A 17049-nucleotide genomic window follows, 5' to 3' on the forward strand; every position below is an offset into this window, starting at 1 on the left:
AAAATCTCATCTCCTTGAACATAATTAATTTAATTGTCCTCATTAGCTGTACCATTTGTTTTGATTTTATTTCTCCCTTTCCCCACACATACTTCTCCCTCCCTCTTTTCTTCTTCTCAGTGCATTGGTTGAGAGAGAGAGAGAGAGTGAGAGACTGCTGTGTTTTCAGAGTGGTTGTAGCAAAGGTAGGGGTATAAGCAAGGAACTATTCATACAGATGAGGTGTATGTATGCTTGTATAAGTAGTAAAGAAAGGCAAAAGTTGAGAAATCTGCTTATGTACAGATCAAATCAGCTGAAGGGGGTCGTTTTAACCTGCTGTCTGTGATTTTTCAATTATTTTTCAGGTTAGTTCTGAGTTTTGTTACTATTTTAAAGGGAGAAAAAAAGTGGCCACATGATAATCTCATCTTAAAGGGGTCTTGAGGGTGGGGATTTGAGAGGCCAAAATATTGGTACTTTTAATTTTTATTAATTAAAACAAAGTAAAGCCCAAAGTTCATTTTTTTTTTTTTTTTTTTTTTTAGATTGCTTTTTTTTGGTTTGTTTTAAACTATTATTTCTAGGTTAAATTGGTGGTGGGGAAGAAGAAGTTGGAAGTACTCTACTGAATCTTTCTTGGTTCTTTTATGACTTAATGTCATTTAAATTTGGACTGAATTTTAAACCTGACTTATGTCAGAGCTTTTAAACCTGGGGAAAGAGAGTAACTTTGAAGTTTTGAGAAATAATTTCTTTTTTTTTTCCTCCAGCTGCCAACAGCCTTTCAAGAAGGAATGTGAAGTAAATGGGGTGGGGAAAGGGAGAAATAGACATCGCAGTAAATAAAATCTTTTAAAAACCGCATTCAAAATAAGTCTTATGCAGGTACCACAGCAAATTATTTTGAGAGCTGTGAAAGCTTGTGGGAACCTCAATTGTATTTTAACCAAGCTAGTAGTAAAGCACAGAATATAGAGTACTTTAAAAAGAGATAGATTAGACTCAGACTTTTTAGGAGTTTTAAAGTAAATTTAAGGAGTATTTTGGAAGAAAGGGGAAAGGAACTGAATGAATCCAACAGCAAGTTCACTCTAGCTTGGCCATTAGAATGAGAGGAGGGGTAGCCTGAGACTATAGGCAGGAAGAGGCCTGTGTGTGGCAGACCTACAGAGCAGGGAGTTTTTCTGGACTATGAATGAGAGTTAGAGACCAAGCTACAATATTTATTTCCCCCCACCCCCAAATCCTCCTAGAATAGAGGAGGGTAATACTTTTCTAGCTAATTCTGAAAATCTTAGGTGACGTTTTAACTGAATTTTTTTTTAAATTTCCATAATTGTTACTTTCAAAAGTACTATTGGGGACAGTTTATTTTAAATGTAGCCAGCTGTTGCGAAATGCCCTGGTTATTCAAAGAAATTCTTATTATCTGTTCCTTCTCTTCTCTTTATCTCCCCCCCTCCCCTCACACACACACTAATCATCCCCCTCTCCCCCAAGCCCCCACCGCGGGAGTTTCATTTTGGATAGGCTGGGACGTATAGGGTCCTTTCTGAGTTGATTTCGGTAGAGGTCACTTTTTTTTTTTTTTTTTTTTTTTTTTTTTTTTTTTTTTTTTCTGAGGGGTTGTCCCTGGTGTTTGTGTCTAGCATATGCATGTGGTTTTGCTGACTGCACTCGCAGGCTTGTAAATTTTCACCATGGGAAATTACCAACAAAGCCCAATCTGTCTCCTGGCTGCTTTGCACTTTCGGAGGCTGTACTTGACTGAGCTGCAGAACGAGAACACGAGAGGGAGCGAACGAAGGAGGGAGGGACGGGAGAGAGAGAAGGAAAGAAGGGGGGATGGGGGGTGAGAGGTAAATAGTCTTAAATCGGAAGGGAGCTGCTTCTCTATGGTCTTGACAAGAGCTGCCTGGGCTCTGCTGGCTCAGTAATAACTGAGTGACCTTTTCTTTTGCTGTATTATGTCTGGCTGGTAAGGGATTGCATTTTGCAGCTGATAAAGCCCTGGCTTCATTCAGCTTGGTTCCTCACACGCTGCTTAGGTAAGTTGTCTTGAGCCAGGACAGAGAAAGACAGCCGTGGACTGTAAGATACTAAAAGGAGGACACCTGTAGCTCAGATGTGGTCAACACAATTATTTGGCGGATCCTTGAGGACCTCATTATTTTAAACTTAAAGAATAGCGATTCCCTCCCCTGTCCTTTTTTTTTTTTTTTTTTTTTTCAAACAATGCTTCTTTTTGACCTTTCCCAAGGAGAAGAGCTACAAAGCAGCCACTGTGCTCACTGAACTGCCTCCCCCTGTATTGCTTAATTGAGAAGGTAAGTGAAGCAACTGTATACACAAGCTTTGGGTTATTTGTGGTGTGTGTATGTGTGCGCGTGCGTGCGTGTGTGTTATGTGGGTATTTTTTTTTCGCCTCTCCTAATGAGGTATAAACTAGAGCCGCAACACATCGTCTTCTGCACTGTAACTTTCGCTCAAGCTGCAGCTCTGCTGAGACGATTTTGTTTAAATCATGTGAGGCTTCATTATTTTTATGATGAGACATGAAATACATGCAATCGGAAGATGCTGATGGAGGAAGGGAGAGAAGCTCCTTCGCTGAACATCTCAAGTATTAGAGTAGATAATAGTCAAAGTTAACAATGAACTGCAGCATTTCCACACGCTTATTCTTTGTGGCAGAGAATGGAGGGGAGGGTGCAATTCTTAAGATATTTTTAAGGTTCAGGTCAAGGGGACCAGGGATAGAGTGCTTGTGGAGTTTTTTTGTTTGTTTGTTTTTGTTTTGGTTTGGTTTGGTTTTGCTTTGTGAGGTATGATTCTATGACTGCTTCCCCCATCAATCTCCCCAATAGTTTAATTTGGAGAGTCTTCATTCCTTTATAACACTGTTTTCCCTTTCTAAATAGATACGATAAGCCCATCATTCCCTTAACTCTCCAATCCTTTCGGGTAGCAAAGTGTCTAGAGTGCATGGTTGTTGAGTATGGATGGAACCTGGGAAGGGGAAAGAGAGATTCAGTGAAATGAGGTGCACATGGACTAATAGCCCGATATTAGACTGATGCAGCACATTTTTAGAGGCTACACAGATTGCTATTATGAAATACAAGTCAGATTTATGATCTTTTTCATATTGAACATGATATGGTATGCTAACGCTGCATGTGACAGTTTAATCAAATCCATTTGTTAAAACCAAGCTAAAAGAGACCACTGGGATTATAGGATTACGGACAGAGTTAGGGAAACATGTGGCTTTGTCATTCGCCATCATTTTGTACACTGCCACATTGCAAGTGGTGCAAGTGGTTCAGTTTGTGTGTGTTGTCTTGTCTGTCAACCCTTCTCCCTTCCCCCCACCCCCTGCCAACACTCCGACCCTTTCCCAAAGTGGGTGCACAATAGTCTGTTCTCGGCTGTGTATCTGAACACCAGCTTCTCACTTCAACCAAAGCAAAAGGGACGCTACCACTTTTCTTGGATTATCAAATCCAATGAGAAACTGCGACTCAGGCATTCTTAAATCAACTCATGCAGAAAAAGGAGAAAAGTTTTGGTAAGGTTACTATCATGTCGTAGCTGTACTTTTCAGGAACCTGACTTTAATGTTCTTTTAGTGCATTTCTAAAGATATCTGAAATATTTTTGTTGTAACTGCTTTGAAAGACTGCTGTTTAAACCAATTAATCTTGCTAGGTGCAACAAATATTGCTACATTCTTTGCAAATCATCCCTGTGTGGCTGAAAAGACACTGCCACAAAAGAGGCTGGAGTGTAAACCCAAAAGGAATTCTTTGTTATACTGTATGTATGTTTCTTATTTTTTTGATTTTGCATGTGAGCTGCATCAAAATTGAACTCAGTCTTGCAAATCTCTTGTTGGCCTTTGCCAAGCACTAGCACTTTGCTGCCATGGTAACTGTAATTAAACTGATAAGAGTGGAAAAATGTCAGTATCTCTGAGCCTTGCAGCTGCATTGGAGAAAAAGGGAATCAAATTGGTTCCCAGCTCCATTGCTCAAAAAAGAAGGGGGGGTTGAGAGGGTGGGGAGGAGGGAGTTGAAGGGGTAGAACGGAGTTATGCAGCTCCAGTCCCTGAGATATAGGGACATCTATTTGCATTGTTGTCCCTTAGGGGGCTACAGCCTGCAGGGATGCTCTGGGCCACTGAACAGAGAAAAACAAGCTTTTAGGCCCAATCCAGCTTTCAAATGGGGTTGAGGAGGGGTTGATTTGAAGATTGGAGGGGGTAAAGAAAGAAAATCTTTTGTTTAGTACCCCTCAGCAATTGAATGGCCTTGGTCAAATTCTTTTAATCTGAGTCAGGGCTCCTAGGTATGGGACCTGCATTCTCATTTTAGCATCTTCCTAACTCACCTCAGCTGTCAACCTGCTGTATAGCCTTACCTCTTGTGAGAGAGACAGGAGAGACAGACAGAGGAGACAGACAGACAGACAGACAGAACTGAGAGAGAGAGAGAGAGAGAGAGAGAGAGAGAGAGAGAGAGAGAGAGAGAAAGATTTAAGTGGGAAAGTAGTTTTTTCATCTGAATATATACTATTGGTTGAAAGGCAATCTCTCTAAGTGTTGAAAATCTCTTTATTAAAAAAAAAACCCACATGTTATAGAGTTGTGGTTACTTTGTTGTGTTAACTACTATAGCTGAGACTTTGCGGATGAATAGCACAGAACAAGAGAGCATAATGGAGGCAATCAACCGTTAGGCTGGCTCACAATACAATCCAGGCAATTAAAAGCTCACCAGAGTTTAAATGAAATGGTTCTACTTATTTCTGAACACCATACTGCACAGCCCATTATTTGTCTTTAAAAAAAAATTGATTTCCCTTAAACTGTCAAATAACTCGGAATAGCAGGTTCTCAGAGGCAATAAGAATTTCCCTCAGAACAATTTACATGCCAATCTAAAACTAGTTATGACTCCTGATGTGCTATAAGAAACTTGTGAAATGTTTCTTGGCTTATGAACATATAACTTTACAAAGACGTTTTGGGAACGGTCAGGGAAATCTGCTGACTAATTTATAAATTCTATATATATGGCAGAATAATTGTGAAATAACCATTTTCTAATAGTTATTTATTTAAGTCTAGTTGAAATGTTTAATTTTAGGAGCAATATGATCCTTTTAAAAGGAAGCCACATTAATATAATATAGAATATTCAACTAATGTGCTTAAATGACTTAGGGTCATTAGTTTACTAAATACAAACATTTGCTGAATTCTGAGTGCTAACTTAAAATGTTAACATAACAAAAACATTTTTGGAGATTAGTAATCTATTGTCTAGTTTTCATAAAGACTAGTTTCCCCTGTTTGGAGATTTTTGAATGAGAGATTTGGCCCTATATTCTTTATGGCTGTAACATAACTAGAAAATATAGCTTAGTTCTTTCAGATGAGGATTTTCTTCTAATTTTTCTGAGCACTAATGTTCAAAAAGAAAAAAAAAAAACGGAATTATCAACTGGGGAAAGTAGAGCAGTCTTCCTTTCAAACTGTTGATTATACATATAACAAATGTGTATATGCCTCTGAAATCCAGGACCATATTTACTAAATTAAATTTTTTTCCTCCACCCCGATTTATTAAGAGCATTAGAGAATGTGCTATATTGTAATTGATGAAATTCATTCCCAATAGAATCATACTAGAAATAATCAGTTACGATCAAAGAATCTTCATTTGATAGAAGTTTTAGAAAGTAAGCTTTAGCAGGAGCACTAAGGGTTATGATTGATCTATCCTAGGTCCTTAGTTCCTTTAAAGGAGAGGAATCAGACCACAGGGATACAACCTGCTATTCTTTACAAAGAACTCCTAACTCCACATCTAGACTGGAAATCTGGCTGAACCAAATAAATTTCAGCCAAGGAAGTTTCATTCTAACAAATGTTTATTATTTCTTAAGAAAAAAAATCTTTGCAGAAGACTTCTCTTACAAAAAGCTGTGTTTTCTTTTTGCCTATGGGATTTGAAATAGCAATGTTAAAGGTTATGGTCGAACATTTACCATAATGTCACTTTTAGAAACTTGAAGAAAACTTATATAATCAGGGAAGATAGAACAGGGGATGATAACCGGATGTAGAATATGCTTTCTAATTTTCTTAAAGCAGTTAGTAAGAACATGCACAATTAATGCAAAATATCATTTTCTCTGCTTCCAAGTAAGTTTGAGATTCAGTACTTTTATAAAGGAACATGAATTTATTGAAAAAAATATTGAAGAGGCATGGATTCTAATCCTAGTTGTAACATTAAATAATTGTATGACCTTGGGAAAAAGCCACTTGACTTATTTTGACCTTTGTTCTTTATTTTGTGTATTTGGGATTGGGATGAGTGTTTATGGAGAAGGTATAAGTTCAATAAAAAGAAAAGGGGGAATCTTAAGGATGAGTATATTTTACTATCAAAAGTATGGACAAAATAGAATGACCTATGACAACTCTGAAGCTATTTATGGTGAAAAATGGTATCTATCTCCAGAGAAAAAAATAATGGTACCTGAATATATATTGAAGCATACTTTTTAAAAAACTTTTTTTCCCTGAGATTTTGTTTATCCTTTATTTCCACAATATGACTAATATGGGAATTTTTGCATGATTTCACATGTATAATCTATATTGAATTGCTTGTCTTCTCAGGGTGGGGAGGGGATAAGAAGGAAGGAAGAGAATGAATTGGAACTCAAAGTTTTAAAAACGAATGTTAAAAATTGTTTTTACATGTAATTGGTGAATAATAAAATATTAATGGTTTTTAAAAGAATGTGTGGCCAAACTGTAGAACTGAATAGGCATCCCATTCATGATAACTTGTTACTGGATGTGTAATATTTATGGAGAGAACTTTAAAAAAAAATCTTAGTAAAGAATGATTAATTCCCCTTGTTGTCTTCCAATACTGACCTTTCAGGTGAAAACTGGTCCTTTTTCTGATACTCTTTTAGAATGTTAATTAATATTTTGTTAAAATTATAACTTGATAGATTAAATACACAGTTTATATGATTTTAATGTAGATACTGGTATCTCTATTCTCTTTTAACATAAGGACCATATCTTGAAATGTCCATTATTTAGGAATGTTTGGATCTTTAGTTGATGTTTTAAAATTCTGTGTCATATACCCCTTCAACTACTGTCAGCTAACTACTTTTCCCCACACAGGGGGCACCCTACTCTTCCTACCACCAAATACACATTAAGTGGTTATTTTAACCTCGCTATTTCAGATATTTTGAGATTGACACTTATGTACTGGAGGGCAAATTTATGTGTGGTGCATTATTAAGTAGATTTCTTTAAAAATTGTTTAGAATTTTAATCACATTTTCTCCCCAAGGGAAATGTTCTATTCAGGAGCAGAAACATTATACAATTATCTAATATTACTTAGCTTCATATTTATAACAGCTGCTTACCATGACATGAATATTCTTATTTTTTCTCTCTATCCTTCTCTCTCTATTTCTCTCTGTCTTCCCCCCATATATTTGTGTATGCATATACACAGATATAAAAACGTATATAAATTAATATATACATACACACATAAATAAACTAGTTTTTACCACTTGATATGTGGAAGATGAACAAATGATGAGGAAAGAAATTGAGTAAGCAAAGTATAAAGTGTAAATGACAGACTAAGTCCAATTGTGTGTTTTCAGTAAATATCTTTAGAATAAAAAAATAAGACTTTTCTTCTAAAGAAAGCAAATTTGAATTTTTAGAGTCTAATTTTGGTCCTTGATATCTTTTCAATCCATCTAATAGCCCCAGTTATTTTTTTTAACTTTCTTAGGTATACAAATGCTCTCAGTCCAGCCAGACACCAAGCCGAAAGGTTGTGCTGGCTGCAACCGTAAAATCAAGGACCGATATCTACTGAAGGCCCTGGACAAATATTGGCATGAAGACTGTCTGAAGTGTGCTTGCTGTGATTGTCGGTTGGGAGAAGTGGGCTCCACCCTGTACACTAAAGCAAACCTTATCCTTTGTCGCAGAGACTACCTGAGGTAGGCATTATTCTTCTATACTAGAGGTGACTAGACTTAAAAACAATTATCAAGCTTTATGGATTCCCTCACAACTACATCCCACCAATTGAATGATGCTGAACTCAACTCTCAGAACTGTTATACGTTTTTGTCATCTTACAGCAAAAAAAAAAAAGTGACTAGACCAGATATCAACAATTATGTTGTGACTTGGTCTACTCAACTTGTATAATCAATTCTCTGTCAACTGAATCTGTTGAAAACTGTCAACAAGCATCAAATGTGTGTGTGTGTGTTATATACATACACAAAAATAAACACATCTTCATGTATGTATAAAATTTTACATATACACACATAATTTCATTATAGGGGAAGGAGAAAATAAGTAGATTAAAGCTGTGACATATACACACATAAAACTAAATACTTCAGTTTTTAACCTTTATTTTTTAAAAAAACAAGTTTTGAGAGCATTTTATGAAATAATTCCATCACTAATTGTTAATTGAATCAGAAGAATTAGCAACATAAAGAAATGAGCAATTATTTCTCTCTCATATAAATGTGATTTTGAAATTGTTAAGCAAAACTTGTTTTGAAGAACTTGCCCTGAAGTTGGTATAGGTTTTAGTGTGTGTTCATATATGCTTCAGACTCTCCTTCCCACAAAAGTTATACTGACCAGCACAAAAATAAACCTGAACTTTAAACACTAAACCTGTCAGTAACTCTATAAAAAGCACTATATTAAAAGCTTCTATCACTAGCAAATGATACATCTCTTATAAGTTAAACAGCTAAAGAGTTATAGGAGTGCTCTGATGCCCTTGGTTATGAAGGCAGCAGTCAGGTAAAGCTTCACTCTTAATAAGTCTCTTTCGTTCCAGAGTTCCTCACCTTTGGATAGGCACTAACTTCCAGAATGTCGATTCACAAAGTGCATTGCTCTGAATTTCGTAAATGAGTGTGAATTGATTTTTTTTTTTCTAGTTGAAAAGTACTACCTAAGGAAGGACTCATTTGAAATTTCACCATTGGCTATGGACCTAAAATGATGGCTTTTTATTCCTTTGCTAATGCTCTTGTGAAAACTTAAATCAAACTGTTCTTTTAAAACCCCATCAGAAATTCAATTTGATAAGTTTAGTAAGAGAGTGAATTCATTCCTGCTCACCTATGTCATACTGTTTGGAGAAATTATAAAATTCCAATACACAGAAACCCAATCTCATTTTCATGCAGGTTCACCCATAAGTACAAACAAATCTCATTTGAATGAGGATCCCATCCTTAAAGATAGTACAAATGCTTTCTAACTATCAATGCCATATTTCCAAGCCATGTCAAATATATCAAGTTATTCTGTCTTTTTTACTTATTATGATGTTATGCAAATAAGTAGAAATCTAAAAGTGAGAAGTGGCTATTTAAAATGACTTAGTCAAATATATTAGTAACTAGAAATTTTGGCACCTAGAATAAGTGGCACTTTTCAGCCATCAAATCAACTTTTTTTTTTTAATGGTACGTAGGAATGTAGTAATTCATCATGTGAAAATAACATAAAGAAAAAAGAATTTGAATTGGAGGGGCAATTAGTTACTACAATAGTTTCTATCCTGATGAGAAAAAATGTGGTTCAAATTTCTGTACTCTCTAAATTCTAGTATCCTGGAGCAAAGCCACAGTTTGCACTTTATGCCCTAGTTATAACTGGTTTTTCTCTTTGATTATTACTGATGCAAATAACTCATTATTGTTTTAGATATTATAATGATGCCTATTTGTATAGTTAAGTTTTGAAATTAGAATTTTTCTTCCCCTCAATTTATTTGTAAACTAACTTTATTTCCTGATCCTGCACTCAAAAGGTAGCTGATTTATTGCAACTGATTTATCTTCATAGTTTTGCTACTACTGTATTGACAAGCAGTTATAGTATTTTAATCCTTACACATAAACATGTTATGTTCATAATATTTGCTAACAGTGTCTAGGATATAAAATTTCTTAAAATAAACTTTTGATAAACCTGAACAGGAATTATATGGATTAATGCATCATTTCAACTGGAATCAGAATTTTCCACATTAGATGCAAAACTCCAATATCTGGTTCCTTTTTCAGCTAAAATTGTTGCTTTGCAAGCAAATTTTTCAGGATTATCTCCAGAAAAAAATAATTCCACATACAATAAATCAAAATTAAAATTATTTCACCAATATGAACTTAATTTACCTTCAAAAGAAGTTTTAATCATTGCCCATTAATGAATTTTAGTAAAATATTAAACATGTAATTTAACAGTAAAGTAAGTATGTATTGTAGATATTAAATCATTCTCTTTTTCTGTATTATCTCTCTCCATGACTGACCTCACTATAACAGAACCTAAATTTTCTTGTTCCATTTTCAAGCTTGCTAAATAATACGATGCTGTTTAACTTTTAGCTTTGAAAATTATATATATATTTTCTGAAACATAAAGTGCCTCTTAAATGTGTATATACCTGTTTTTCAGAATGCCATTTCTTCTTAATTAGTCATCATCACATTTAACAAAGTTGTTATGTTAATAACCTTCAACTTGTTGACATTTCAAGCTAGTTATTAAATGAGCAATATTACTTATTTAAACTTAACTCATAAGTTAAAGTGAATTTTTTAGGTAAGTTAGTAATTCACCTATGACAACGCAAACATACTGTGGAAAAGGGTATGTATGTGTAGATGTGTGTATGTGTGTTTAAGAAGTTATTGTTAAAAACAGAAATTTCTTGAAATTTTCAAATATAAAACATGAAATCTCACCTTTCAACATCTATAGAGACACAAAATTTCTGTGCAAGTAGATTTGTAATCTTTATAATTTTGAAATCTAACTTTATATTCAAAACAAATCATGTATAAATATATTTAAATATTATCAAATGAGTTTTATTGAATAGAGTAAAAATAAAATTCAGTAGTGTTAAGATAGCACTATAGATCAGTTGCTCTTTTATCATATTTTGATCAAAAACCAATGAAAAATGTGATTTCATTCTTGCTTAATTTTCACTTATTAAAAAAATTGCATTAAAGATTTTAGATCAGAAAATTTGGTTTCTAATAAATGAATTCATTTATGTGATGATATTTGGACTTTTCCTATTTTAATATTTAAATACTTTGAAACAAGCAAGATATAGAGTAATTAATAAATTTATATAATTACTATTTTCTTCTTTTCTACATCTCCAGGAACATTTTTTTGGTGGGACTGGAGGTTAGGGATAGGATAAAACTTGATTAAGTGAAAGTTATGTTGCTTTAAACTATAAAATAATTAGATAACTATATTAGAAATTGAAATTGTCATTACTTTGTATAGAGGAGAGGCAGGAAAGCCTTATCACTTAGCATACATCTCCTTTGATGTATAACAAGAAGATATTGTAGGCTTCTTAGTTGTTGCTTTGTTAACTTCAGTATAGTTAGGGACTTAAGGTCAAAATGACAATAAGAATTCTCTAAGTTACATAGTCTTATTCATGGTTTTTCTAAAACATAACTATTGTTTTAGTTTATGAATGTGTGTGTGTATACACACACACACACACACACACACACACACACACACACACACACACACACACACACACACACACACATATATATATACACACACACTCATGGTACTTCCTGCACTAAAATAAAGGAAATATGAACAAATAGGATAGAATGGGGGAGAAAGTATTGGAAATCTTAGGAATCTAGTACAACTTAATATAACATATATGTGTATGCATAAATATAGACTATACATTTACATGGAATATCTTTTTAATGGTCTGTCCTTGATCTGTATTCATAATGGTGAAGTTCCTTAATTTTCTCCTCACATCACTAAATTTTTTAAGCCTTTCCTAAGACATGGCAGAATTTATCTATGTGTAGTTCCCTCAAATGAATATTTTTCCTTAAACTCAAGGAATAATGGATTTTTATTTCTAAAGTATTTTTGCTTTCAATGTTTAATCCTGTGAATCAAATGTACCAATTAATGTTGAATTATCAAAAACCTTAAATTTTTCTGTTGGGAACTTGTATAGTTAAAAACTATTGGTGATCACATTTTCCCCTTCCTTTCTCTAAAGTAAAATGAACTTGGGATAAACTAGAACTGTTCGGATATATCTAACAATGCAAAATTAATTAACGCTAGCTGTCTAGGTCAATTTAATTTTGAAGCACCAGTACACCATTGTGAAAAAGGTTAATAACTATTATATAAAAGTAGTTGTTTTAATACTAATTGTATATCAACATTAGGGAATTAATGGATTGGAAATAATCTTGCTTAGTTTGTATTTCTTTTACAAAATACAGATTAAAATATTTACTGTTCATTTAGTCATTAGAATTAGTTTGTGGTGTGTGTGTGTGTGTGTGTGTGTGTGTGTGTGTGTGTGTGTGTGTGTGTGTGTGTGTGTGACTCATGCCCTCACTAAAATATTAAAATTGAAAAGAAAATGTACTTTTCAACTTAAGAAAAGTAAATAGCATCGAATTCACTATTCAGGTTTTCTGGCAATTTTGTTTTCTTTAAATCTGCCAAGTTATTTGTAGTTTATTTCAAAGCATTAAGTTAATTTATAGCATGAGTTAAATCTCAGTGAATGCTATCTTACCAAGTAGCTCTTTCAAAGCTGCTTACTTTGCATATTATGGAAGCTATCTGAATTTGTGTTCCTATAAAAAAAAAAAAAAAAAGAAAAAAAAGAAAAATGTTCTTATTGGGAAAACATAAGGTATTATGCTGCTATCTTAGGTCCTATCTTAGGTAGTGATAAAGGTTTCCCTCAAATTACTTATTTATAAGTAAGAATATTGAATTAGGATTATTACTTTATCCTCAATAATAAGTGCTTATTTCTTAAATTATTTGAAGTTCCTATTCTAAGTGAAAGCTAATTCAAGCATTCCAAAGTAAGGAATTAATGAGAAAAATTGGAGTTGACTTAAAAAAAATATTGTCAATATAGAGATTTCTCAACAGAATTGTTTTAATAATAATAAATATTGCTACTTTTAATTTAAAGAACTTTATAGATCATAAAACTAGTATTTATATGATCTAGCCTGATTACTAACATTGCAGAGCAATTTGATAATATGTTAAAGTTCAGTAATAGTTACATTTCCAACTTTTCTCCAATATTTATTTTTCCCATCAATCATTTTTAAAAATACAAGATTTAACTTTTAGAGGTTTTACTTTTTTCTCCTAAAAGATAATATTATTGCTCTTAAAATTTTTTATTTTAAAATTCTAAATTATATTTTGTGAAAGATTGTTATAAGATCAGAGATTTAGCATAAAGAAGGGGCCTTAGAGATCTCTTAAAGTGAGACCTTCATCATATTTCCTCATTTTATAGTTGAGAAAAGGAGAACCAGATAGTTAATTAATAGTTTAATATTATGTAATCCCTTGTGCTTCTATTCTCATTTGCTTAATGTCTTCCAAAATTCCTATTGTATCATCTTTAACTGCATTAGTTTTGTGAGGTAATAATAATATGTAAAGTTTTTAGGCCTATAGAAATCCACTGTCTCTTTGTAAATGATTTCATAATTCAAACATAACATGTTTGAATCATATTTATAGAATTATTGATTTTATGAATTCAAAATATTTTTCTTAATTGAAAAATATCAAGGTGGGTCTTAGCATCTATAGAATACATCTTCCTGTGTAGTATACTATATTATTCTATCTTAAAATAAAACAAATATATAAATATATTCCATAAACAATTTTCACATCAGTTTTATAAGCAATTTTCACATCATGCTCAATAGAAAGAAGGAAAGAAAAATTTAATAAGCATAAGCATTGTTATACTTAATGGTAAGTTTCTTTTCATATGGCTGGCATGAAGGAGGAATATAGAAATTTATTAAAATTCTTGTTCAAAAGACATTGAGTGCTTTTCTAGCTTTTTGAACTTTTTGTATATTTTTAAAAATGTACTATATGATTAAAAAGTTTCATCTTTTAAATATGAATTATATATTTTATTAACCTTAAATTAGAGATGTCTTATACTGGACTTGAGAAATCATAAAGTATTCCATATTCCTTTTATTTTTATTTATTTTGACTATGATCTATCTATTCTTTTGAAGCATGAAAATTTTTCAATTCAGATAATCTCACTTAGAAGATACTAGTTAGATAATTTGGATTTAGTAGGGGAAAATATTTTTCTTTTCTGCTTCCACAAATACATTTAGGATTAAATACATCTAGAAATAAGTTTCTTGTGAATTGCAAAAAGTGCTTATTTTGCACATAGTAAATATATAGACTTCTGAGTTTAAAGTTCTATTTTAGGATGTTTCTAAAAACTAGCAAAATGAGTGGAGTGCTTTGTAACCTTAGTGTTAAAATTGGTCAGTCTTTTAATAGAATTTAATGTTCTTTGAACAATGTAAAATGAAAAATAAATAGAATTTTGCTGTGGTGTAGTGATGAAAAGAAGCAGGAAGAAAACAGTATTTTGGTAAATGTCAGATTCTGAATATATCCTGTGAACTAAATAATGTTTGCATAGCATAGTAAGATTTTGTTCCTTATCAGATATAGCCTAGGATAATTGGTTGATTTAAATGTATATTGAATAGTGTTTCATGAAATTGAGAGAATGTATTAAATTTACTGAAAATTCCTTAAAAGAAATATAGAACATATGAGATCTAAATGCTATTTTAATTGGGAATTGATTCCAATTTGATATTTTAGATTTTATTCTTTTAATTTTCTTATTAATTTTCTAAGTAGTAGAATTAATTTGTTATACTTAAAATATGACTGCAGAACAGCAAAAATGTGACATTGGATTTTCACTGTCTATATTTCTGTAATTTTAGCTGGTTCTTAACACTATTTGGGATTATGATATATTGATAAGGTCCTATCAATACCTTCTTTATGAAGAATCCTATTATCCCAGGTACTATACTAGAAAAATTATACATGACAAACAAAAGATTAAAATCTGAGAAATAACCAACTTTCTGGAGGGATATGGAGGGAAAACTTTGTAATGTTAAAAATCGTGATTTTGCTTTTCCTTCACTGACAACCTCAAAGGCATTTCAGTTCTCTTTGGTAAAATCTGGCACTAGAAAAGGTGATAGTGTCTTTTGCCAAGACATGTTATCTAGTAATTTCAAACATCAGATACTCTAAAAGTGGCTCATAAACAATTTTCAGCAGAAAATTCGCTTAATTTAATTTTTTAATCTAAAATTCCTAAATCACCTAGTAATTTAATTGAATCAGATGATATTGCTAATTCTGTTTCAGTGCTATTTAACAGTGTGTACTTGTTAACTAACACCCCTTCCACCTTCAAATTTTGTGCTTAATAAATTATCCTTACTTTATTTCATTTCCTAGGAGAAATTTCTCTCAGAATACATATTTACCTTATAAAAATCATGGAAAAGCATACTTTTAAAAATCCATTTTAAAGTGGGATGTTTATATCTTCTTAATTTAATATTCCCTTTGTCTGAAGCTATGTTTAGGCCATGAGCTTTCTCTCCAGTTTTCTGTCAGAGAAGTGTATGAATACTAGCAAAGTTAAGCGAGACTTTTAAATTGCAATATTTGGAGCTTAGGGCCCTATGTGTCAAAACATCTTGGACAGTCTTTTCACCCAACATATTTTCATAACCTCTTATTCAACTCTTGGTTTCACACATTATAACTTTGTGGCTTTATCTTTTTTTTTTTTTTTTTATGGTGTTAAAGTTATACTTCGAAACCTGCATAGAAGAGTTTGTTTTTTGAAAGAAAAATGACATTGGAAGAGATAGAAGTTCTAAAGTTAAACAGCAATGTCAGTTTTCTTTATTAAGATGATGTGTAGACGTGGTGTTATTTAATATTGAAAACTTACTAACTGGACAAAAGAGGAAATAAACTCTAGAATATAAAAGTGGTTTGCAGAGGAATAATCCAAACTAAATTTTTAAACAAAACTTAATGCTTGTGGAATGGGAATATATTTTGTATAAATCAATTTTATTAATGAAAATCAATACATTAAATAAACATAAATATATAATCTGTCAAGTAATAATAATAGGTATAAACTTTGTGACCTTAATCATAGTCTCGGAGCCTCAGAGAAACAAAGTCCTCTTCTGCTTATGTCATGGAACCACAACAGGGAACACATAGAAAGGGTTGGGGGGAAAAAAAATCTGAATTTGTTTATTGCTGATTAAATTAACTTATTTAGAGATTTATCTCTTCTTATTTTTCTTCCCATGGTTCTATTAGCCCTCTTTAAATAAAAAGAAGTTTAAAATCTCTCTTTCTTATGGTTGTCATATATATTATTTGTCATATATGGCATCCATGCTTTAGAAAGAGATCTGTTACTTATTTTTTGTAATCTTATACTATTTACTTTGTTCTATAGTTTTTTCATTAGATTTCCCACAATTTCTTTTAGGGATGGAACATGGTTAAAAAGTTAGGAATTTGGAAAGCGCATCATTTAGGACATCTGATAAATTGTATAGAACCATATAACGTGATTTTAGTTGACTACTAATCAAAAGATTGCATTTTCATTTATTTTAGCTAGCTCCTATAATTATTCCTGTAAATTTCAACTGTTGGTTTAAGGATATCCTGTCTATATGATTTCTATTATGTTTCTACTCAAATGCTTAATTATATTTTCATTTCATTTGGTCTTTTATCATTGGGAAGTTATGTAATGAACAAAAAAAATAGGCTAAAAGGACATTCATTTTGGAATCAGAAAACTTGAGTTCAAATTACTTTCTCTAAGACTTAATATCTATGTAAACTTAAGTGAATGGTAATCTCTCTAGATCTGAATTTTCTCATCTCTGAAATGAGATGTTTGAACTAGATGAGTTTAATGGTACTTCAGGTGCTGTTTTAGGCCTAAGGTACAATACAAACAATAACAAAAATGA

The 17049-nt window shown here is 32.3% G+C and overlaps 1 protein-coding gene across 5 annotated transcripts in view; it reads left to right on the forward strand.

Moving 5' to 3' along the window:
- LMO3 (LIM domain only 3) overlaps positions 1-17049 on the forward strand; it is a 71714-nt gene that overhangs the window by 1825 nt on the left and 52840 nt on the right. The window contains exons 1-3 of one of the 5 annotated variants that reach the window (XM_074268951.1): positions 107-347; positions 2243-2309; positions 7839-8052. In XM_074268951.1, coding sequence (XP_074125052.1) covers positions 7847-8052 — 206 coding nt within the window. In that variant the 5' untranslated portion in view covers positions 107-347; positions 2243-2309; positions 7839-7846. Of the gene's footprint in view, positions 1-106; positions 348-1639; positions 2031-2242; positions 2310-2340; positions 3554-7838; positions 8053-17049 lie in introns of those variants that run through there. The other 4 variants (XM_074268950.1, XM_074268952.1, XM_074268949.1 and 1 more) reach the window with 4 other exon arrangements.

Source organism: Sminthopsis crassicaudata, chromosome 5 (assembly GCF_048593235.1).
Source record: "Sminthopsis crassicaudata isolate SCR6 chromosome 5, ASM4859323v1, whole genome shotgun sequence".
Lineage (NCBI taxonomy): Eukaryota > Metazoa > Chordata > Mammalia > Dasyuromorphia > Dasyuridae > Sminthopsis > Sminthopsis crassicaudata.